We start from the raw sequence: 24,922 nt of genomic DNA, 5'->3' as shown, positions 1-24,922 counted from the left end.
GTGTTTTCTAAAAAGTGGAAAACCCCTTTAAATCACAACTATAGCAAGTAATTCTGGGACTTAATACAGCTTGGTTACACCATTACTTCTCTCCTGCCTTTGAAATGGTCTCATTTCCAGCTTACCATACATCACAAAATACTGCTGCCAAATTACCCCCATAGGTTTATGCAGCATGGATGTTTTGGGGTGACTTGGGGGAAAGTGAAAGGTTACTTTCCAAGGCTACTTGGAAAGTGAAAGATGTGTTAGTTTCCTGTAATATACCCACTGTGATTTTTCTGCAAACTGCACAACCCTTTACACTATAATTTGTTCTACTTCTCAGCATTTGTGTACTTCAGTGTCAGACAACCGCCAGATGTGGAGCAGCCAAGAACTAGGACAGATGCCGATATCAGGGCACCTTTTTATTGGAATTACATGAGTAATTGGTACATCTTTATAGACTTACGTTAGATCACTGCGAAATCTGAAAAAGTTTATAGAGTGCAATTTAATGGTACAGTGAATTACAGCACCAAAGTATAATGTAACAATTCAATACAACACCAGTGTTGGCCATAGTTTAAAGTACATGTGGTAAAGAGAAATACTCTTATTACCTTGCTGGAAAGTGAAAGTCACTTTTGATGTAATGTAACACAAGACAACAAAGGCAATGAAACGCCATACGTTTTCACAATTTGGCTTTACTTTTGCATTAACTCAATCCCCATTTAAAGCAACATTTGAAGTTAGGACTCAAATCAATACTGCTTTTCATTTTTTTTATCATTTGAATTAAATGCAAGCATTGCCTGCATAATACTACGGACATCAGTCTGCAGAAAACAGGTGGCTACAGCCATACTTTTCTGAGCTGGTGTCAGGAGATTGAAAACTTCACAAGAATAACACACTGGAAGCTCCATATTGCAGAACAGACCTGATCAGAAAATAACAGTGAGACGATGGCAGTAACTGAGATGCTGCACAAGATACTTACAAGCTTCTGACAGCAAATCAGATTAAACCGATCATAGGATACATATTTCATTTAAACCTGATATATTTCTAAAAAGAAAGCATTATTCAGTACATCAAAGCAGAATCTACATTAAAACAATGATAAAATGTCAGTAGTGAATGAATAGAACTTCAGAGCATGAGATACTTCTACAGTTAAACTGAAAAAGATCAGTTCATTCAAATAATCTAGAAATGGCAGAACAAATTTGGTTTATGGACAGCAGCCTCATCAGGAAGTGAAACAGGAGCGGGGCACAGAGCAGTCACCAGTGCGGTATTCTTGGTTTTCATTTTTTTTTTTACAAAAAGCAGGCCTTGCAATATTGAGTTTCATACAGTGTTCTTAATATCCCAAATGTGTATTTTGTAGCAGATTCAGGAGTTCTCCCAGACATGGTGCAGGAGTCTACTGGTCCTCCCCAAAGATGTCCGTCTTCTTGCGCTTCATCTCCTCAAAATCAAACTCTGATGCAGTCATCCTCTTGTAGATATCCTTGATGTCATTGCAGGTAGTTTCAAAGTGAGTTGTTGGATCATATGTGCGTGAAATAAAGATCTAAAGAGATGATCAGAAATTAAATTAGGAATAAATGGGCCACTGATGTTAGAAAGAAAGGTTCTAATTTCCTCAGTAAAATCCTCCCTATATACATCAGTGTCTTCATGAGACTAACCCTTCACACCTTACCGACATATGGCATACTGGTACATCCAGTCAGCTCCGTGATTTGATGCAGGCTCAGAGGCTGAGCTTGCATCTCACAGAAGCTGATGGATGTGGCTGTTAACCTGTTATATGCCGCTGTCAATTGTGAAAGAGGCATTTAATATCGAAATTACGGAGACCACCCTGTTTTAACTGCCCATCGGTGCACCTGGTGATGCATATGTGGGTTCGCATGACAGCTTAGGATTGCTAAAGACGTTCCCCCTGCCCATCATGATTAGGCCATCCTGTGGCTAGCATTCATAAGACTATATTTTTGGCAATACTGTCTTATTGCTGTGAATAATACATAGTACAATTGTTTGGCTGATCACAGGTGCAAGTCCCTTAAAAAGTCCACAACATACAGTGAAAAAAGAAGACAAAAATTTTGAATAGCTTTCCACCTCAAAAAAAAATAAATGTAAAAACGTGTGGTGTAAGTGGCAACAGAGCAATAAACTGCAATAAAAAGGTGATCAGAACATGAAGTCTACCCAAAATGGATATTAATATAAACGTCAGCTCAATATGTGAAGAACAAGACCTCACACTGCTCCATCACCAACAAAATTAAACATAATGAGTCTTGGAAACAGTCAGGACATTTTTATTTTATTTTTTTAAATACATTTTTCACCACAAAAAAAAAAAAAAAAAATGCACGTTGGAATTGCAATAATCATACTGACCGTGAGAATCTACCAGATCATTTTTACCATATACAGAACGCTATAAACAGCATTTGCAGAACGGCTTTTTGCCATTTCACTGCATTTAGATTTTTTTTTCTCCCCGCTTGCAAAACGGTAATTGTATTTCCCGGAATCCATCTTGACAGCACACTGGAGGATGTCCTTCTTATCCATCATAGGACAGGAAACACGAGAGGATGAAAGGACCCTCCCCCTACCACCCTTCAGTGCTTTTCAAAGTAACACATCTGGATGGATGCAAAAAATAAAGGTTTATTCCAACAAAATAATCAATCATACAAATGTTACATCACATGAGTATAAAGATCATACTGTACAATAGGGAGGGAACTAATAGTGCTGTCAGGATTGATTCCTGGAAATACAATTACCAGTAGGTCTAATTACCGTTTTCCAGGTCACCACCTGACAGCACACTGGAGAAATACCAAAGGAGAATGGTATTTAGGGCGGGACTACTGCTTGAAGTACCTTTCTACCAAAAGCCAACTGAAGCAATACTACATCTAACTTTATAATGTTTAGAAAAGGTACTAAGGCTAGACCATGATGCGGCCCTGCAGATCTGCTCAGCCGTAGCCCCCCCCCCCCCCCTTCTCTGCTTATGACGTGGCCATGGCCCTAGATGAATGGGCTCTAAGTTTAACCAGGGAACTCTCCCCTTTGGCTTCATAAGCCAACTTGATTGTGGACTTTATCCACCGTGCAATAGTCGCTTTAGACACTTTTTTCCCCCTATTCGGACCTCTGAACTGAACGAACAGGTTGTTATCCTGTTTCCAGGGCCTAGATAAGTCAAGATACTTGAGTACCGTCTCTCTTACGTCTAAATTATGGTAAAACCTCTCTTTTTGGTTTCTAGGGAACTGACATAATGATGGCAAGACAATCTCCCGATTCATATTAGCATCTGAGACGACTATTGGGAGAAAAGCCAGGTCGAGTCTTAGCACTAGTTTATCATCAAAGATTAGCAAATACGGGTTCTGTACTGATAGAGCCTGTAGTTCCCCCAACCTTTTTGCCAACGTGATCGCTACTAAGAACGCAGATTTAAGGGAAAGTTTACTGATCTCTATGTCCCCCGTTATGGCCCACGGCTGTTCACATAGAAAATTCAGGACCAGATTAAGATCCCACAGCGGGACCGATCTCCTGATTAAAGGTTTTAGCCTTTGGACTGCTCTAGAGAACCGACTAATCCAGGGGTGAGTAGATAGAGGGAAATCGAAAAACACCCTCAGGGCCGCTATTTGGACTCTCAATGTACTAGGTCTAAGGCCTTTTTGGAATCCTGACTGCAGGAAGTCAAGAATTCTTGGGATATTAGGATGGTCAGTATCAACTGTCATCTCCCCACAAAATCGTTTCCATATTTTTGTATAGATAGCTGATGTCACTGGTTTCCTGATGGCTTGGAGGGTAGAGATAAAGTCATCTGAAAGGCCCTTTGCTTTTAAGACCTGCCGTTCAGGATCCAGGCCGCCAATCGATGAGCTCCTGGGTTCTGGTGTAGAACTGGACCCTGCTGAAGATCCTCTCTTTCTAGTAACAGGAGGGGTTCCTCTACTGACAGCTTTCTTAGCAAGGGAAACCAACGCCGTTTCGGGCAATATGAGGTGCTATGAGGATGACATTGGCCTTGTCCTCACAAATTTTCCTGAGTGTCCTTGGAATCATTGCCAGAGGAGGAAAAGCATACAGAAGACCGTTGTTCCAGGGGTATGAGAAAGCATCAATCGCTGCTGGGTTTTCCCAGGGATTTAGGGAGTAAAGGTTTCTGCCCTTTGCATTTTGCTTGGCAGCATACAGATCCACATCCAGCTTCCCCCAACGGTAACATAGTAACATAGTTAGTAAGGCCAAAAAAGACATTTGTCCATCCAGTTCAGCCTATATTCCATCATAATAAATCCCCAGATCTACGTCCTTCTACAGAACCTAATAATTGTATGATACAATATTGTTCTGCTCCAGGAAGACATCCAGGCCTCTCTTGAACCCCTCGACTGAGTTCGCCATCACCACCTCCTCAGGCAAGCAATTCCAGATTCTCACTGCCCTAACAGTAAAGAATCCTCTTCTATGTTGGTGGAAAAACCTTCTCTCCTCCAGACGCAAAGAATGCCCCCTTGTGCCCGTCACCTTCCTTGGTATAAACAGATCCTCAGCGAGATATTTGTATTGTCCCCTTATATACTTATACATGGTTATTAGATCGCCCCTCAGTCGTCTTTTTTCTAGACTAAATAATCCTAATTTCGCTAATCTGGGTATTGTAGTTCTCCCATCCCCTTTATTAATTTTGTTGCCCTCCTTTGTACTCTCTCTAGTTCCATTATATCCTTCCTGAGCACCGGTGCCCAAAACTGGACACAGTACTCCATGTGCGGTCTAACTAGGGATTTGTACAGAGGCAGTATAATGCTCTCATCATGTGTATCCAGACCTCTTTTAATGCACCCCATGATCCTGTTTGCCTTGGCAGCTGCTGCCTGGCACTGGCTGCTCCAGGTAAGTTTATCATTAACTAGGATCCCCAAGTCCTTCTCCCTGTCAGATTTACCCAGTGGTTTCCCATTCAGTGTGTAATGGTGACATTGATTCCTTCTTCCCATGTGTATAACCTTACATTTATCATTGTTAAACCTCATCTGCCACCTTTCAGCCCAAGTTTCCAACTTATCCAGATCCATCTGTAGCAGAATACTATCTTCTCTTGTATTAACTGCTTTACATAGTTTTGTATCATCTGCAAATATCGATATTTTACTGTGTAAACCTTCTACCAGATCATTAATGAATATGTTGAAGAGAACAGGTCCCAATACCGACCCCTGCGGTACCCCACTGGTCACAGCGACCCAGTTAGAGACTATACCATTTATAACCACCCTCTGCTTTCTATCACTAAGCCAGTTACTAACCCATTTACACACATTTTCCCCCAGACCAAGCATTCTCATTTTGTGTACCAACCTCTTGTGCGGCACGGTATCAAACGCTTTGGAAAAATCGAGATATACCACGTCCAATGACTCACCGTGGTCCAGCCTATAGCTTACCTCTTCATAAAAACTGATTAGATTGGTTTGACAGGAGCGATTTCTCATAAACCCATGCTGATATGGAGTTAAACAGTTATTCTCATTGAGATAATCCAGAATAACATCCCTCAGAAACCCTTCAAATATTTTACCAACAATAGAGGTTAGACTTACTGGCCTATAATTTCCAGGTTCACTTTTAGAGCCCTTTTTGAATATTGGCACCACATTTGCTATGCGCCAATCCTGCGGAACAGACCCTGTCGCTATAGAGTCCCTAAAAATAAGAAATAATGGTTTATCTATTGCATTACTTAGTTCTCTTAGTACTCGTGGGTGTATGCCATCCGGACCCGGAGACACAGACTTTTGAAGACCTCGTTGTACAGTTCCCAATCTGTAGGGGATACTCTTTCCCTGCTGAGGAAATCCGCCAACTGGTTCTTGGACCCTTCCAAATGCACCGCCGAGATTGACAGTACCGACTTTTCCGCCCATATGAAGATCTGTTCCGCCAGACCCTGCAATGCCATATTTTTTTGGGCCGCCTTGATGTCGAAGGAAGGCTACAGTCGTCGTATTGTCTGAAAAGACTTACATGCTTGTTTCTCAGCAGGGGCTGTGCGGCTGTTAAGACCTTCCAAACTGTGTGTAGTTCCCTGTAGTTTGATGATCTCTTTCTGTCCTTCCTTTCCCAACGACCTTGGAAATATCTTCCTTGAACATGACCTCTCCAACCTTGCTGACTTGCGTCTGTCGTGACTGAAGTACTCGGGGTTTGAAGCCATGGTACCCCAACCTGAAGGTTCCTGGGAAGAGTCCACCATTTCAAGGAATTACCATTATATCCTGATTTCTCAGATAGGCGACCACCTCTACCATACATTTTGTAAAAACTCTGGGAGCTGATGCCAGGCCGAAGGGGAGGCAGCGAAATTGAAAATTGTAAATTTTGCCTTCCATATTTACCGCAAACCTCAAACTTTTGGTGACTTAGATGAATAGGTACATGGTAATATGCACTCTTTAGATGCAGAGTACACATTACCATACCCCTTCCTAACAGAGGAATGGTTGACTGAATTGACTCCATGTTGAATCTCTTGTATGTCACCCATTTGTTTAGGTGTTTTAGGTTTATTATTGTTCTAAATTCTCCTGATGGTTTTATTATTGAGAAGAGATTCAAGTAATGACCTCTGTACTCTTCCTGAGAGGGTACCGGAACAATTGCTGCCTTTTCCAGGAGGTCCTGTATATCTGACCACATGGGGGACGCCGATTTTAGATGGGAGCTGGAAACCAGGAATCTTTCAGGAGGGGGAGATATAAACTATTTTGGATCCCTGGGACCCAACCTGTAAGGCCCAAGAACTTGCTATTACTTCCCGCCATCCTCCTAGGAATTCGGCTAGACGACCCCCCACTCTGATGGCGTCATTTTCTCCTGTAACTAGATCCCGAACCCAAGTAGCTCGAGTCTTTGCTTTTGAGCCTGTTCTCCCCACCTTTTTGATAACTCCATCTACCCTGCTTTCCTTTCCCCCTGTAATCTGGCTTCTGCTTATAGCGGGGTCTATGAAAGGGCTGGAATTGTTTAGGCTTTTCTTCAGGAAACCCTTTCTTTACATCTTAGGCCTTCTCCAAAATATCATCGAGGACCGGTCCAAAGACCCTGCCCCCGGAAAAGGGTATTGAACAGAGCTTATTTTTAGAATGCATATCTCCCGACCAGCTCTTGAGCCAGATAGCTCTCCGGGCTGCATTAGATAGGGACTGACCCCTAGCAGCGAACCTAACTGATTCTGCAGAGGCATCTGCCAAAAAGGTGGTTGCCAATTTTAACAGAGGCATGGATTTCAGAATAGTTTCTCTAGGAGTCTTAGCTGTTAACTGATCCTGAAGATTAATCTATCCATAGGTGCATGGAGCGGGCAACAGATGTCGCTGCTGTATTCGCTCCAATAACTGTTGATGAACTCTCCCAGGCCCTTTTTAAAAGGCCGTCTGCCTTTCTATCCATTGGCTCTTTTAGGTTGTTAGAGTCCTCAAAAGGAATTGCAGTCCTTTTGGACACTTTAGCCAACGGGATGTCTATTTTAGGAATGTCCACCCATTCTTTAACCTCTTCTGGCTCAAACGGCAAGCGGAGTCTGAAGTCCTTAGAAATAGTTAGTCTTTTCTCCACTTCCTCCCATTCCTCCAGAATCATGGATCGGATATGGGAGTTCACCGGAAAGACCTTAGAGGTTTGAGAGCGTAAACCTCCAAACATCTCATCCTGAACAAGTTGGTTGAGGCTTTTCAATCTGCATAGTATGCCGTACAGCCTCTAAAAGTTCTCCCGTGTCTTCAGCGGAAAATAAATATCTTCTCCCTTTCTCCGGAGGCTCTCTACTTTCTTCCTCCTCATCTAGATCTGACACGGAAGATGATGAGTCTCCTGAGGAATACTCTTCCCTTGGCACTTTCTTAGATGTCTCTGGAAGTGAGGCCTAAGGGAGTACCAGGCCTGATACGGAAGCCTGAACCTCCTCTCTTATGATGGCCCTCATATTTGTCATAAGAGAAGCCTGCTCCTCTGCTATGATCCTGCAGGTGCATGCTTCACACAGGGGTTTCTGCCAGGTATCCTTTATCTTAGCCGCACAGATAGGACACACTTTATTCCTGCTGTGCTTCTTTAAGGTTTTCTCAGGCAAAGAGGCACCCTACAAGAAATATAGCTTCCGCTACTATGGTGGACAATTTTTGTGAGGTTCCATATAATACAGGGCTCCCGCCCCACTTACTGGTGTTATGCTCTCCTGCCCCACATCAGATCTGGCCGCGTCCTCCATGCTCCCTTGGAGATCGCCCAACGCTCACCCCCCAGGCTCATACCTTTTTGTTCTGTTCCTCTGATGCAGCGCTTTCGTGCCATCCGACCGCTTCGGGACTTCTCCAGCTGAAGAGACGCCGCCCGCCCCCTCGGCCGCAAACCGTAAGTGACGCACGGCCGGAACTGAGCGTGGTGCAACGTGGTCTGGCTTATCCCCCCAGCAGCCGCATGGAGACGCCGCCATCAGCAGAGGCAGCCGTCGATTCCGCATACACCAGGGGGTGCGACGGAAGGGTCGAGAGCCCCTGGCAGGGGGAAGCGACCCTCAAACCAGGAGCAGCGCTACACTGGTAGGCAGAGGGTCCCTTGGGCGGGTGTCCGCCGGCGGGTGCCTCATGGTGGGAAGGGTGAAGCAAAGCCCCCCCCGATCCACACCTCCCGCACAGAACGGTCAGTCTCCTCTCGTCCGTTCCGATCCATAATGGGACAGGAAAAACACTGCAGGGTGGTAGGGGTAGGTTCCTTTTAACCTCTCGTGTTTCCTGTCCCATGATGGATAAGAAGGACGTCCTCCAGTGTGCTGTCAGGTGGTGACCTGGAAAGTACATTAAATAAAAAAATGCCCAGTCAGAAGGGGGTAAAACAAACGCCAATAGGCTGTGTTTTTTCTCCAATGGAAGCAGTCTGGCTGCCACTGACTAGGGCAACCAATGCAGGATATTAATGTGCCATGTCATAGTGGCCATACCTGTGCACTACAGCACCACTATGACCATTTATTTGTAGATGATGCTTTAGAAGACAGAACATAGAACATAGTAACAGATCTACACATCTTATAGCAAGTTTCAGTTCCTTTATGTCTAACATCACTAAGGGTGGTTATCGACTTCAATAAATATTTCTTCATAGAAGAGGACCTTGGCAATAGACTAAATAAAAGCTTCCTCCCCACCTACTGTCCAATGGGACCCCCAGCCTATTAGTGTTATTTGGGGGAAACTTGGCAATACGGGTTTTTGCACACAACATATTTTCCAGAGTTTTTCAAGAGGAAGATTCTTCAGGAAATGCTGGCAATTGTGTTTTGTCCACCAGAGCTAGGGGTTTTTTGAGTATTTATTTTTCACTTTTTTTGTTAGACTTTTCAACTCCAGATATTAATAAAAAAAAAAACAGCTAGTGGATTTAGGAGCAAAAATGCTTAAAGGGAACCTGTCACCCCGAAAATCACGGGTGAGGTAAGCCCACCGGCATCAGGGGCTTATCTACAGCATTCTGTAAGGCTGTAGATAAGCTCCTGATGTTACCTGAAAGAGGAGAAAAAGACGTTAGATTATACTCACCCAGGGGCGGTCCCGCTGCTGGTCCGGTCGGATGGGCGTCTCTGGTCCGCTGCGGCGCCTCCCATCTTCATTCCAAGACGTCCTCTTCTGATCTTCAGCCACGGCTCCGGCGCAAGCGTACTTTGCCCTGTTGAGGGCAGAACAAAGTACTGCAGTGCGCAGGCACCAGAAAGGTCAGAGAGGCCCTGCGCCCGCGCACTGCAGTACTTTGCTCTGCCCCTGGGTGAGTATAATCTAACGTCTTTCTCCTCTTTCAGGTAACATCGGGGGCTTATCTACAGCATTACAGAATGCTGTAGATAAACCCCTGATGCCGGTGGGCTTACTTCACCCGCGATTTTTGGGGGTGACAGGTTCCCTTTAAAAAGATGACCAGACATCATCTAACCATATTTTCATTCACCACATTCGCTTGCAACAGTATAGAGCATCTTCAGAGCAGAAGACACCTGAAGAGAGGGCAGCATAATTATTTTAACCAATTGGCATCTTTGGAAACCTGAAGTAATGAAGTGTCGCTCAAAAATTGAAAGTATCAACAGAACGTATTGTTTTTTTTTTTTTTTTGCACATTTAGTAAGCACTTTGTGAGGCAGGTTTTGGAGCAGACCCTCCAGCATTACATACCCTCGGCGCTTTATTTTCCTGTAGCACCACTAAGGTGAAAAATTAAAAAGGAGTTAAGGTACCGTTACACTAAACAATTTACCAACGATCACGACCAGCGATACGACCTGGCCGTGATCGTTGGTAAGTCGTTGTGTGGTCGCTGGAGAGCTGTGACACAGACAGCTCTCCAGCGACCAACGATGCCGAAGTCCCCGGGTAACCAGGGTAAACATCGGGTTACTAAGCGCAGGGCCGCGCTTAGTAACCTGATGTTTACCCTGGTTACCATTGTAAAAGTAAAAAAAAAAAAAAAAAACCAGTACATACATTCCTGTCACGTCCCCCAGCGTCAGCTTCCCTGCACTGTGTAAGCGCCGGCCGTAAAGCAGAGCGGCGACGTCACCGCTGTGCTCTGCTTTACGGCCGGGCGGCGCTGACAGTCAGTGCGGGAAGCTGACGCCGGGGGACGTGACAGGAATGCGAGTATGTACTGTTTTTTTTTTTTAACTTTTACAATGGTAACCAGGGTAAATATCGGGTTACTAAGCGCGGCCCTGCGCTTAGTAACCCGATATTTACCCTGGTTACCAGTGACCACATCGCTGGATCGGCGTCACACAAGCCGATTCAGCGATGACAGCGGGTGATCAGCGACCAAAAAAAAGGTCCTGATCATTCCAGCGACCAACGATCTCCCAGCAGGGGCCTGATCGTTGGTCGCTGTCACGCATAACGATTTCGTTAGCGATATCGTTGCTACGTCACAAAAAAGCGACGATATCGTTAACGAAATAGTTATGTGTGAAGGTACCTTTACACAATGCAAATTCAAGGTAATATGTTGCCTGTGAAATACAGCACTTGACCTCCAGAAGACTTAAAAAAACAAAAAAACTTGTTACTGCTCTCCATGCGTATAATAGAAACAGGTCACCCACCACTTCTGCATTTTTTACCCACTCCTGGTGTTGGCTTACAAATACTGGATGTGTGAACGGGGCCTTAAGGGGAATCTGTCAGCAGGTTTTTGATATGTAATCTGAAGACAGCATGATATAGGGGTTAAAAGGAATCAATCACCAGAATAAACACTTAACATGCAGAGGTTAATCGCGCTGTCATGCTGGCCGACACATGCACGGGCGGAATGCAGTGGCGACAAAATTAACCATATTCTCCCTGTCAGCAATTGATTTCAGTCATGGATGCGGGGGCACCGCTGGTTTAGTCACGCTCTGAGATTACAGAGTGGCCGCTATAACTACGACCTGGCCTGACTGACACTGACTCTACATTGGGGCTCAGCTGTCAGTCAGGGCTCCATGACAATCCGAACGCAGACGGGGAGAATAAAAAGTCAAATTTCTCCCTGCTGCTTTCAGCTGCATGCAGGCACCAGATATTACAATAACGGGTACGCCGAGTTGTCTGTGCAGATTTTCCAGACTTGCATTAGATGTGGATAATCTGCAGGTAAAAAACGCAAATGCGTTTTTATTACATTTCCACAGTGGAAACACATAATTCGCACTCAAGTATATCAGTTTTGTCAAAGGCAAATACCAGGAAGTAAAAAAAAAAAAAAAAAAAGTTTATTCAAAGCAGGACACCAAAAAAAAAAAAAAGTATGCAAAAACGCAATGAAAAAAATGCAAGTAACCCAATTTAAATAGGTGCAAAAATCTGCAGTGTCACACTCGCCAAAAGCTCATCATCAGAACGTAGCCTTAAAGAAATTAAAGGTCTTCAGAAAATTCTAACACTGCAGGGAATGGGAAGAGGATGACGGCCCCCCAAGCGGCTTCCCTCATTCTACTCTCAGTTGTAGTTCTCATCTTGCTTCTAGAAAAACAATTCTTAAAAAGGGAACCAGTCAGATCCCCCATGCCCCTAGAACCGCCAGCAGTTGTATCTGCCCACCTAAATTCCCTGCGTAACAGTCCCTTATTACTTTGGACGCAAAGATCTTTGGACTTTAGAAATACTTTTTTTTTTTTTTCTATCTATGATATGGAAATTAACCCTTTGACTAGCTGATGCGGCATTAGTTTCCCCAGACTAGACGGCCCACTAAGCATGTTATCAGGCCCCTGAGCAAGAGTGAAGTCTTCTGACTTCAGAGGGTCAATGATGTGAGGGAATAAAGCCACACAAATGCGTGAGATTTGTATAGTGCTAGTGCTGACATTGATGCAGACTCTTGTAAGTTATGTTATCACGCCCACAGGGGTGTGATAACATGCTAAGCAACACCTCATTGACTTGTCAAGGGTTCGTTTCCATATCATGAACAGACTTAAGAAGTACTTTTAAGGCTATGTGCACACGTCAGGATTTCTGGCAGAAATTTTCCTGACAAACCTGACATTTCTGCCAGAAATCCGCATGCTTTTTTTGCGCGTTTTTGATGCGTTTTTCTTGCGTTTTTTCCAAATGCATAGAATAGCGGGAAAAACGCAAAAAACTGCAAAATTAATGAACATGCTGCTTTTTTTTTTACCGCGATGCGTTTTTTCCCACGGGAAAAAAACGCTTCATGTGCACAAAAATTGCAGAATGCATTCTAAATGATAGGATGCATATGTCTGCAGTTTCTAATGCGGTTTTATCGCGTTTTTATCACGAAAAAACCTGAACGTGTGCACATACCCTTACAGAGATCTGTTTGTGTGTTTAATGTAATGCAGGGTCTTATGCAGGGTGTATAGATAGGTAGACAACTCCTGGTGGTCCTGGAGGCACAGGATATATATATGTATATACTTTGCCTAGATTAGATTACAGATTAAACAATAATTCACATTATTTAGTAGGGTAGTTAGTTTTTATGAATTCGTAATATGAATGGTCAGGTTATAATTACTAGTGTATGTTTCTATAAAACTTACTTGACTTTCTGTTCCCAAGTCAGTTGGAGCATAAATGTCACTGACGCTAACAAACCTAAATGAGGAGAAAAAAAAACTATTAACTTATTTTGATTAAAATATAAGTAAATGGAGAACTGGTATCAAGGATGACACAAAGTATTCACCCCCTTGGCTTTTTACCTATTACAACCTGTGTTCAAATATTTTTGTAATCAGATTTATGTGATGCATCAGCACTGAATAGTTTAAGTCGGTGAAGTGAGAAAAATATAGGCACAAATTAAACTTAATGGATCAAATAACTAATAATCGGCATGTGCATATGTATTCACCCCTATGCTACCAAAGCATCATCAAATGGAAAGAACATGGTACCACAACAAAACCTGCCAAGAGCCACCCATCAAAACTCTCAGCCCGGGCAAGGAAGGTGTTAGAGAGAGGCAGCCAAGACCAAAGGTAACCATGAAAGAGCTGCAGAATTTCCAAGCAGAGACTGGAGTATCTGTCCATGCGACCAAAATAAGCCATATGCTGTGTACACTGTGTTTTTGATGCGTTTTCCGAGCGGAGATGGGCCAAAAACACAATTAAATCCTTTTGTGAGGTAATTCAATGGACAATCCTGAAGTGCTGTGCACATGATCAGTAATTTTTTTTCTGGGAGTATTTGCAGTGTTTTTTTTTCTGCAGCATGTCAATTCTCTGTGCATTTCACCCACTGACTTCAAGTGAGTCAGTCAAATCCGCAGCAAAACAGGTATAAAAAGGTTTGCGGATTTGCTGCAGTTTTCGTTTGAGTTTTTACAGTCTTCCTATGGCAGGGGAGGGCAATTAATTTTCCCAAGGGGCCTTAGGGGAGACCGTGACTATTGTGGAGGGCTGAACCAATAGGCCGAAATGAATTCTACTCAATATTAATGTTGATATATTACAATTATTATATTATTGATAATTATATTAATATTAATTGTATCACTTAATACTTAGCAGAAATAAGTATGCTGATATCCCCCTATATACTGTAAGAGCCCCACACAGCGTCCCCATGTGCAGCATGACGCCCCCATAGCCTGCAGCATGTCACCCCCATGTGCAGTATGTCAGCCATAGCCTCCCCATGCCCACTTAAACATCCCATACACATGAAGAAAAAAAAAAACAAAAAAAACATACTCCCCTCAGTCCCATTCCCCGATGCTCTACTTCTCTCCCTGCCTCTGGTGCACCGACTCTCCGCAGTACACCGCAGACGCAATGAAATTACGTCATCATGTCAGCTGTTTCACATGCTGATTGGTGGAGGAAGTGGCCGACGGCTGTCTCAGTCCGTGGGCCGGTAAGAACTTCAGTCGGAGCCCTGCGGGTTACACTGTCAGATGTCAGCGTGGCCCCACAGCTGTGACCTGCCACCGGCGGTAGCCTTATAAGACTGTCGGTCAGCGCGCTGCAGGGTCATGCCGTCAGATGTCAGCGTGACCCGCGGTAAAAAAAAAGCTGACTTAAGAGCCTGTGCAAGGGGTCCCGGCGCAGGCGCACCATCGCTTCTGATATGGCGGATGCTCTATTGCTAGCCATACGACGCATGTGCACGGCATGCCTTTTTGTTAGGTTGGGTTCACTTTGCGTTAGTACAGTCCGTTCAACGCATACGTTAAACGGACTGAGTTATCCCAAGTGCCGAAAAAGATTGTGTTTATGCGATCGCGCTAGCGCAGATACTCTATCTGTGCTAGCGATGACGGACCAGAAAACGCTGCAGACTGTGTCCGAGGGTCCGTCACAGAATGACGGCACATCGCTAACGCATGTCGATTATGACATGCGTTAGCGATGTGCTACATAATGGCAGTTAATGGGTGCGCTAACACAGCCGTTACATAGCATTAGTGCCGCTATGTAACGGATGCCGTCAGCGCATTGCCATTAACGCAATGTGAACCCAGCCTTAATCGATAAGGCACATGCGCAAACATATAGTCTTTCACACATGCGCAAAATTGTACAGTCAACCAACTTTATTGTCACTGGGTTCTTTGAACACTGTTACAGGCCATGCTGAATGGATTTGCTCTCGCTCCTCTTCCATCAGCCAGTAATTACTGTTCATGTGTGACTAATTGTCTTTTCTCCCCTGGCAAGGTACAGGTCCTTCTCAAAAAATTAGCATATAGTGTTAAATTTCATTATTTACCATAATGTAATGATTACAATTAAACTTTCATATATTATAGATTCATTATCCACCAACTGAAATTTGTCAGGTCTTTTATTGTTTTAATACTGATGATTTTGGCATACAACTCCTGATAACCCAAAAAACCTGTCTCAATAAATTAGCATATTTCACCCATCCAATCAAATAAAAGTGTTTTTTAATAACAAACAAAAAAAACCAACAAATAATAATGTTCAGTTATGCACTCAATACTTGGTCGGGAATCCTTTGGCAGAAATGACTGCTTCAATGCGGCGTGGCATGGAGGCAATCAGCCTGTGACACTGCTGAGATGTTATGGAGGCCCAGGATGCTTCAATAGCGGCCTTAAGCTCATCCAGAGTGTTGGGTCTTGCGTCTCTCAACTTTCTCTTCACAATATCCCACAGATTCTCTATGGGGTTCAGGTCAGGAGAGTTGGCAGGCCAATTGAGCACAGTAATACCATGGTCAGTAAACCATTTACCAGTGGTTTTGGCACTGTGAGCAGGTGCCAGGTCGTGCTGAAAAATGAAATCTTCATCTCCATAAAGCATTTCAGCCGATGGAAGCATGAAGTGCTCCAAAATCTCCTGATAGCTAGCTGCATTGACCCTGCCCTTGATGAAACACAGTGGACCAACACCAGCAGCTGACATGGCACCCCACACCATCACTGACTGTGGGTACTTGACACTGGACTTCAGGCATTTTGGCATTTCCTTCTCCCCAGTCTTCCTCCAGACTCTGGCACCTTGATTTCCGAATGACATGCAAAATTTGATTTCATCAGAAAAAAGTACTTGGGACCACTTAGCAACAGTCCAGTGTTGCTTCTCTGTAGCCCAGGTCAGGCGCCTCTGCCGCTGTTTATGGTTCAAAAGTGGCTTTACCTGGGGAATGCGGCACCTGTAGCCCATTTCCTGCACACGCCTGTGCACGGTGGCTCTGGATGTTTCCACACCAGACTCAGTCCACTGCTTCCTCAGGTTCCCCAAGGTCTGGAATCGGTCCTTCTCCACAATCTTCCTCAGGGTCCGGTCTCCTCTTCTCGTTGTACAGCGTTTTCTGCCACATTGTTTCCTTCCAACAGACTTACCATTGAGGTGCCTTGATACAGCACTCTGGGAACAGCCTATTTGTTGAGAAATTTCTTTCTAGGTCTTACCCTCTTGCTTGAGGGTGTCAATGATGGCCTTCTTGACATCTGTCAGGTCGCTAGTCTTAAGGTACCGTCACACTAGACGATATCGCTAGCGATCCGTGACTTTGCAGCGTCCTCGCTAGCGATATCGTCCAGTGTGACAGGCAGCAGCGATCAGGCCCCTGCTGTGCTGTCGCTGGTCGGGGAAGAAAGTCCAGAACTTTATTTGGTCGCTGGACTCCCCGTAGACATAGCTGAATCGGCGTGTGTGACACCGATTCAGCGATGTCTTCACTGGTAACCAGGGTAAACATCGGGTAACTAAGCGCAGGGCCGCGCTTAGTAACCCGATGTTTACCCTGGTTACCATCCTAAAAGTAAAAAAAAACAAACACTACATACTTACCTACCGCTGTCTGTCCCCGGCGCTGTGCTCTGCACTCCTCCTGTACTGGCTGTGAGCGTCGGTCAGCCGGAAAGCAGAGCGGTGACGTCACCGCTCTGCTTTCCGGCCGCTGTGCTCACACAGTCAGTACAGGAGGAGTACAGAGCACAGCGCTGGAGGACAGACGGCTGTAGGTAAGTATGTAGTGTTTGTTTTTTTTTTACTTTTAGGATGGTAACCAGGGTAAACATCGGGTTACTAAGCGCGGCCCTGCGCTTAGTTACCCGATGTTTACCCTGGTTACCGGTATCGTTGGTCGCTGGAGAGCGGTCTGTGTGACAGCTCTCCAGCGACCAAACAGCGACGCTGCAGCGATCCGGATCATTGTCGGTATCGCTGCAGCGTCGCTAAGTGTGACGGTACCTTTACCCATGATGGGGGTTTTGAGTAATGAACCAGGCAGGGAGTTTATAAAAGCCTCAGGTATCTTTTGCATGTGTTTAGAGTTAATTAGTTGATTCAGAAGATTAGGGTAATAGGTAGTTTAGAGAACCTTTTCTTGATATGCTAATTTATTGAGACAGGTTTTTTGGGTTATCAGGAGTTGTATGCCAAAATCATCAGTATTAAAACAATAAAAGACCTGACAAATTTCAGTTGGTGGATAATGAATCTATAATATATGAAAGTTTAATTGTAATCATTACATTATGGGAAATAATGAAATTTAACACTATATGCTAATTTTTTGAGAAGGACCTGTATATATTTTGATCATGTGCAGCATGAAGCAGACATTTTCCCTGAAGAAGCCACGGATGTAGCTGGCGATACGCGTGGGGTCTGCTCCTCCACAAATTTTCTACTGGCAAAAATGGCTCCAAATAGGAATTTTACATCTTAATACCCCAATAACAGCAGGTTTGAACCCTGATACTTTTTCACAAATATTTTTGATTTGCTAGCAAGGTTTTCTTGCTTTTAATAGCTTTTCCATTTCTTGCTTCTTATTCTCCCTTATGCAGTTTCGTTTCGGATAATCACTTTATGGTTTAAACCTTTTGGTAGTCTACCAACCAGCTGCGTTTTTCCTTAATGGCCGGAGTCACACTACAGCGAGATACGGCCGAGTTTCGCAGGTTAAAAAGCTCTGGCACCGGCACTCCGGAGCGGAGCGTGCAGCTCCATGTATTGCTATGCGGCTGCACTCTCTGCTCTGTAGTGCCGGTGCCAGAGCTTGGTTTTAACCTGCGAGACTCGGCCGTATCTCGCTGTGTGTGATCCCAGCCAAATACTGACATGGTGTTGTGAATGTTTTTTTGCGCATCTATGGGTTGAATTATTTAGTGAGAGTACATATCAATGTCCTGTTTTCTCATGAATCTTTGTTTATGAAATTTTTTCTTTGGTATTAGATCTATAATATTACGCTGGGAGCGTCACTCTGTCCGAAGCCTTAATAGACTGCGCAGGCGCGACGCTCCTAGCGTTACATTATAGAAAAAATGCCGTCGAGAGCAGGGGGTTGGGAGCACGGGGACGCCGTCTACATATTTGCGCCCTGATTATGCAAATAATCCGCTGCCATAGTAAGTTTTTACTTACGCTATTCCTTTCGGGTGCCATTGTCTTGCTCCTCCTGGTGCCGGAATCGGCGCCTGCGCAGTCCGCACTTTCCGGCGCCATTTTCTTGAAGACAGCAGTGTGTCTTCAAGAAAATGGCGCCGGAAAGCGCGGACTGCGCAGGCGCCGATTCCGGCACCAGGAGGAGCAAGACAATGGCGCCGGAAAAGAATCAGGTACCGTAAGTAACAAATTGCTGTGCCATGAGGCTGTGGCACTTCATGCCACAGCTATTTGTTACTTACGCCACCTGATGGGGGCCATAAACCTTTATTGAGCAGCGTATAGGGCATATGGATGGGAGCAGCACAGAGGCGCAGGATGGGAGCAGCACATGACAGAACGGGGGTGCAGGATGGCAGCAGCACATGACAGAACGGGGGCGCAGGATGGGAGCAGCACATGACAGAATAGGGCAGCACATGACAGAACGGGGGTGCAGGATGGCAGCAGCACATGACAGAACGGGGGTGCAGGATGGAAGCAGCACATGACAGAACGGGGGCGCAGGATGGGAGCAGCACATGACAGAACGGGGGCGCAGGATGGGTGCAGCACATGTCAGAATGGGGGCGCAGGATGGGAGCAGCACATGTCAGAATGGGGGCGCAGGATGGGTGCAGCACATGACAGGATGGGGGCGCAGGATGGAGCAGCTCATGACAGGATGGGGACGCAGGATGGAGCAGCACATGACAGGATGGGGATGCAGGATGGAGCAGCACATACCAGGATGGAGACCATATACCAATATAAATGCTCGCCACCCGGGCGTAGAACGGGTTCAATAGCTAGTACTAATATACTGCCATTTGGATTTTTTTAGAACTTCTGTTTAGGTAGGTTACTGCCATATCAAGGGCATAACCAGCTATTGTACCTTTTTTTAACCCCTTAGTGAGACAATTTGTAGCTTAATGACCAGGCCAATTTTTACAGTCTGACCATTGTCAATTTACGTGATTAGAACTCTGGAACGCTTTAACGGATCACGCGGATTCCGAGACACTTTTTTCGTGACATTGTACTTCATCTTAGTGGTAAAATTTCTTCGACATGACTTGCACTTATTTATTTAACCTTCTCACAGCAGCTCAGTGATACACTGACAGGAGTTAACTGCTCGCGCAGTGTATCGCAGGCTGTCTGAGGACAGTCACATCAAAGTGATCAGGATCGTTGTGGGACAATATGGATTATCTTCTCGCCAGACAGATGAGGAATATTGTGGTTTATTTTATTTATGTTGTAAGAGACGTTGGCTTCGGTGGATTAGGCATTCGGTGAGTATGGTTTAAGATTCATTAACCCCTTTCTGACCTCGGACGGGATAGTACGTCCGAGGTCAGATCCCCTGTTTTGATGCGGGCTCCGGCGATGACATCTATGGCTGTTGATGCCGGATTGCTATGAGCGCCACCCTGTGGTCGGCGCTCATAGCAATGCAGGAATTCAGCTACATAGGAGCGATCTGAGCTTCGCTCCTATGTGGCTGAGCCGATCGAGTTGTGCCAGCTTCTAGCCTCACATGGAGGCTATTGAAGCATGGCAACAAAAAAAAAGTTAAAAAATTATGAAAAAAATAAATATAAAAGTTCAAATCACCCCCCTTTCGCCCCATTCAAAATTAAAAAAAAACACCACATTTAGTAAACGGCGTGGCGAGAAAAATTCGAAACGCCAGAATTACTTTTTTTGGTCGCCACGAAACTGCATTAAAATGCAAGAACGGGTGATCAAAAGAACGTATCTGCACCAATATGGTATCATTGAAATCGTCAGCTCGGCGCTCAAAAAATAAGCCCTCACCTGACCCCAGATCACGAAAAATGGAGACGATACGGGTATTGGAAAATGGCGCAATTTTTTTTTTTCCAGCAAAGGTTGGAATTTTTCACCACTTCAATAAAAAAAGAACCTAGACATGTTTGGTGTCTATGAACTCGTAATGACCTGGAGAATCAAAATCCAAGGCCGGTTTTAGAATTTAGTGAACCTAGCAAAAAAGCCAAACAAAAAACAAATGTGGGATTACACTTTTTTTTGCAATTGCACAGCACTTGGAATTTGTTTCCTGTTTTCTAGTACATAACATGCTAAAACCAATGATGTCATTCAGAAATACAGCTGGTCTCGCAAAAAAGCCCTCACATGGAAAAAAATTGATGGAAAAAAAAAAAAAAAGTTATGGCTCTGGGAAGGAGGGGGAGCGAAAAACAAAAACAAAAATACCCTGGGTCATGAAGGTGTTAAAGGATTCTGTGTCATTTCAAATAAATGATTTTATTCTGGTTGTTTATATACAATATCACTACAGGGTTACTAATGGATGGGTGTCTTATAGGCGCCTCTCTATTACTAACCTGGGGGCTTGATGTCACCTGACAATACAAAGGTGACATCAACCCCACAAATATTAACCCTGCTTGCTACAGCTACATGGCAAGTGGGAAGAGCGAGGTTAAGCGCCAGATTTGGCGCATCTTGCAGATGTGCCTTTTCTGGAGTGGCTGAGAGCTGATGTTTTCAGTCTGGGAGGGGGCCACTGGCTATTGGCTCCTTCCCAGAATATTAGCATCAGCCCTCAGCTTTCCCTCTGCTGGTTATGAAAATTACGTGGGAGCCCGCACAATTTTCATTTTCTTTAAAATTATTAGTTGATGTTTAGTTACAGCCTATGTATGTTCGTTCTGTTAACGCTCCTACATAGGCTGGTGATAATGTGTGTGTTTGTGTTTACTTATTGGCTTAGTAATGAGGGTGTTGGGCTGATCCCTTTTCATTACTAAGCTAGGTCCATGACAGCTGCAGACACCAAGCCCTAATCCCATTATCCTGATGCCACTGCATAATCATGAAAAAAAAAAATGGTGTTTTACCAAGAAATTACATCACAAAACTTTACTTCAATATCTTATTTAGCTCAAAAAGCCATCATTGCTGTACAAAAATGCATGCAAAAAAGATGCACAAAATGCGGCAAAAATGCACGCTCACGAGATGCAGAATCCTTGTAGAACTTTCTGCAAACAAATACTCAACGTGCACATATAGCCATACACTCCATAGAGGTGGCCTTTAAAACAAAAAAGAGTGGACAGAAAAAAAAGCTTTTATTTACACAAATAGTAAGGCTTGTTTTGAGTTTGCATGTAGGAGACTCCTCAAATGTATGGAGGCAGCTGCTGTGGTCAAATGAGACCAAAATTGAACTTTTTGGCCACCAAGGTGAACATTATGTCTGGCGCCAAACCAACAGCTCATCACCCCAAGAACACCATCCCCACAGTGAAACATGGTAGTGGCCACATCATGCAACGGGGATGTTTTACAGCAGCAGTGACAGGCAAAATAGTCTGGAGTAAAACCTGTTTCAGTCTGTCAGCGATTGCAGACTGGGACACCTTTCAACAATGACCTTTAGCATACTGCTAAAGCAACACTCGAGTGGCTTAAGGAGAAATGTGTAAATGTTTTGGAGTGGCCTAATTAAAGCTCAGACCTTAATGCAATTGAGAAACTGAGGTCAGATTTTATGATTGCTGTTCATCAGTGGAAACCATCTAACTTGAAGAAGCTGAAGCAGTGTTGCCTTGAGGAATGGGCAAAATTCCTATAGAGACTTATCCAAAGCGTCCTGCAGCTGTAATTGCCGCAGAAGGAGGCTCTATAAAAAGTGCTGACTTTTGGGGGGCGAATAATTATGCACATTGAAGTTTTCAGTTATTTTGTCTAATTTTTGGTTTTCTTTTAATTGTGACGCAAACAATGTTCGTAAATGTCGGCATGTTCTTTACATGAACTGATGCAAACCCTCAAAAAGAAAAAATTTAAATTCCAGGTTGAGATCGATCGATCTCTATCTATCTATCTATCTATCTATCTATCTATCTATCTATCTATCTATCTATCTACACACACACACACACAATTACAGTAGATATTAGTAATAAATTCACTTACTTTTGCTCTATGGGCTCCAGGAGTTCAAGGGCAGGCTTGATCTCCCCCTCTGGGTCATTGGTTTCTACAGTAGTGCTGACTATAGCTATGTACTTTCCTTGTGCAGCCACATTGTGTGCATACGAGATCATGCACACATAGATATCTTGGAAGAGATGAAGAGACGTGAGAAAGAAATTAGCAGGTCATATACTGCAGGTCATATATTGCACGCCTATTACAGCAGATCACAAAAAAAATAAAATATTCAATAGAAGCTCAATGTTTTTCAGTACACGTTTTATCTTACCAGATTTCCTGTTGACTTGATTTTGCGGAATGATGATTTGACAAGAATTGGCGTCATTTGTGTTTTTTATTGGGTGACTCAGGATACAAATTACACGAATAACTTGGCCAAGTTTAGTGACAGAATTTGGAACATAACTGGGATCGCAAATCAACTGCTTGCATCGGGCAACCTAGAAGAATGAATGAAATATTCGCGGTTTACTAGGAAGAAAATCTTACCATATTTGTGCAGGCGCCTCTATTAACCCCTTCACACGGCATGACCGTAGTATGAGCCTAGAACAGACCCAAGTTCTTGTGTGAAAATTGCCAGATTTCCATTTTTAATACAGATCGTGATATTCCAAAAAAAATTTTTTTAAACAGTTCAAGTTTTAAGGTAAAATATACTCTGTCAAACACTAGATAATTTTCTGAGGACACCTATTGAGAGTGTAACCTTGCCCAGGAGTCTGTTCATGCACTCAGTTCCCCCTGTAATGTGATCGCAGCAAGCTGATAGGTTCCCCAGGGAGCAGTGGGCCTGCTGAAAGCCCCTGTCACTGCAATGTGGAGGCTAATGTTAATAGTCAGAGGCTGAGCTTCATATGCGCAGGCGCCGGCAAAGGTCAGGGAGGCCCGGCACCAGCGCACTGCAGTACTTTGCTCTGCCCTCAACAGGACAGAATGTACGCCTGTGCAGGAGCCGCAGCGTGAAGACAAGAAGAGGACGTTATAGTAAGAAGATGGGAGGCCCCGAACCGGACTGCGACGCCCATCGGACCGGACCGCAGCGGGACCTCCCCTGGGTGAGTATAATCTAACCTCTCTCATCTTTCAGGTTACATCGGGGGCTTATCTACAGCATTACAGAATGCTGTAGATAAGCCCCTGATGCCAGTGGGCTTAGGTCATCTTCGATTTTGGGGATGACAGGTTCCCTTTAAAGAAAATAACACATATCAATAAAATTCATAAGACTAAAACCAGATGCATGCTGATTTACTACGCGCCTAACCCCTTCTTGTCACTGACGAGCGCCAATTTTTCAAATCGGAGGTGTCATGTAGCAATAACTACAGAATACTTCTATATATCTCAATGAGTCTGCGCAGTTAATGCTTAACCCCTTCGCGACCTTGAGATTTTTATTTTTCCCTTGAGCTTTAGTTTCTCACTTCCCTTCTTCCCAGAGCCATAATTTTTATTTTCCATCAATATGGCCATGTGAGGGCTTGTTTTTCACAGGGCGAGTTGAACTTTTGAACACTTTTTTATTTAGGCAATGAAAAAAAATCCAATGTTTGTATTAAAAAAAATACAAAAAAGGAGGGGGGGGGGGGGGGGGGGGGGGGGGGTTGGGCATTTTCCAGTAGAGTCTTTTTTAGGATCTGGGGCTGGGCAAGGGCTTATTTTTGCACGCTGAGCTGTTTTATAGATACCAACTTGGTGTTTTGATCTCCTATTATAGTAAAGTTGTGGAGGCCAAAACAACGTAATTCTGGAGTTGACTTATTTTCTAGCTACGCTGTTTACCGATCAGATTTAGTTTATATTTTGAGAGATAAAGTATTTCCGAACTCAGTGATACCAAATGTGAAATTTTTTATTGTTTTATTTTGAATTTTTTTGTATTTTTAAAACTTTTTCCTACTTTGTACTTGCTTTGATGGTCTCCTTAGGCACTTCAACCCTTCTATGTAAAGCAGAAATCTATTGCCACTGGCCAGCATTCATAGCAGATCAGCGATGGTAAGCAACGGGGTCATCTACATACCTCCAGATGTCATTTCAACCCACTGGCGCCCCGTAATCATGTGACAGGGGCAGGTAAATTGAGATTCCACCAGAAGAAGGTAGGGGCATATGACAGCTGATCAAATCAGCAGACATGTGCCTGAAAAGATGCGGGATCAGCGTTGGAGCCCACATCAAAAGGGAGGGACACGTGCTATGACATACCCATACATCATAGGTTATCAGGGGCTAAAGTAATATATAATGGAAAATAATTGAGAAACTTAATTTTTATGCTTGACCCTAAAGAGAATCTGTCACCAGTTGAAAAGTGAGCAGTTTTTGCTGTTCCTTTGCTCTCACTGTTCCCCTCAATATTTTGAGGTATTATCTAGAATAATACAGTATTTAGAGATATGGACTCAATTTAATGCTCATCTGTACGTTATTTCCAAAAGTTGCTCACGGGATTCTCCG

At 44.0% G+C, this 24,922-nt stretch overlaps 1 protein-coding gene across 1 annotated transcript in view; it reads right to left on the bottom strand.

Moving 5' to 3' along the window:
* Nucleotides 1–477: 477 nt before the first annotated feature.
* The window catches only part of GDI2 (GDP dissociation inhibitor 2), an 88,920-nt gene continuing 64,475 nt past the window's right edge, over nucleotides 478–24,922 (bottom strand). The window contains exons 8-11 of the mRNA XM_069765333.1: nucleotides 22,728–22,899; nucleotides 22,439–22,583; nucleotides 13,145–13,199; nucleotides 478–1,567 (exon numbers count right to left, since the gene is read on the bottom strand). Of these exons, the coding sequence (XP_069621434.1) occupies nucleotides 1,418–1,567; nucleotides 13,145–13,199; nucleotides 22,439–22,583; nucleotides 22,728–22,899 (522 nt within the window). The 3' untranslated portion in view covers nucleotides 478–1,417. The remainder of the gene's footprint in view (nucleotides 1,568–13,144; nucleotides 13,200–22,438; nucleotides 22,584–22,727; nucleotides 22,900–24,922) is intronic.

Source organism: Ranitomeya imitator, chromosome 4 (genome assembly GCF_032444005.1).
Source record: "Ranitomeya imitator isolate aRanImi1 chromosome 4, aRanImi1.pri, whole genome shotgun sequence".
NCBI classification, from domain to species: domain Eukaryota; kingdom Metazoa; phylum Chordata; class Amphibia; order Anura; family Dendrobatidae; genus Ranitomeya; species Ranitomeya imitator.
The sequence above is the reverse complement of the archived record's forward strand: the minus strand, read 5'-3'. Positions and strand labels throughout refer to the sequence as shown.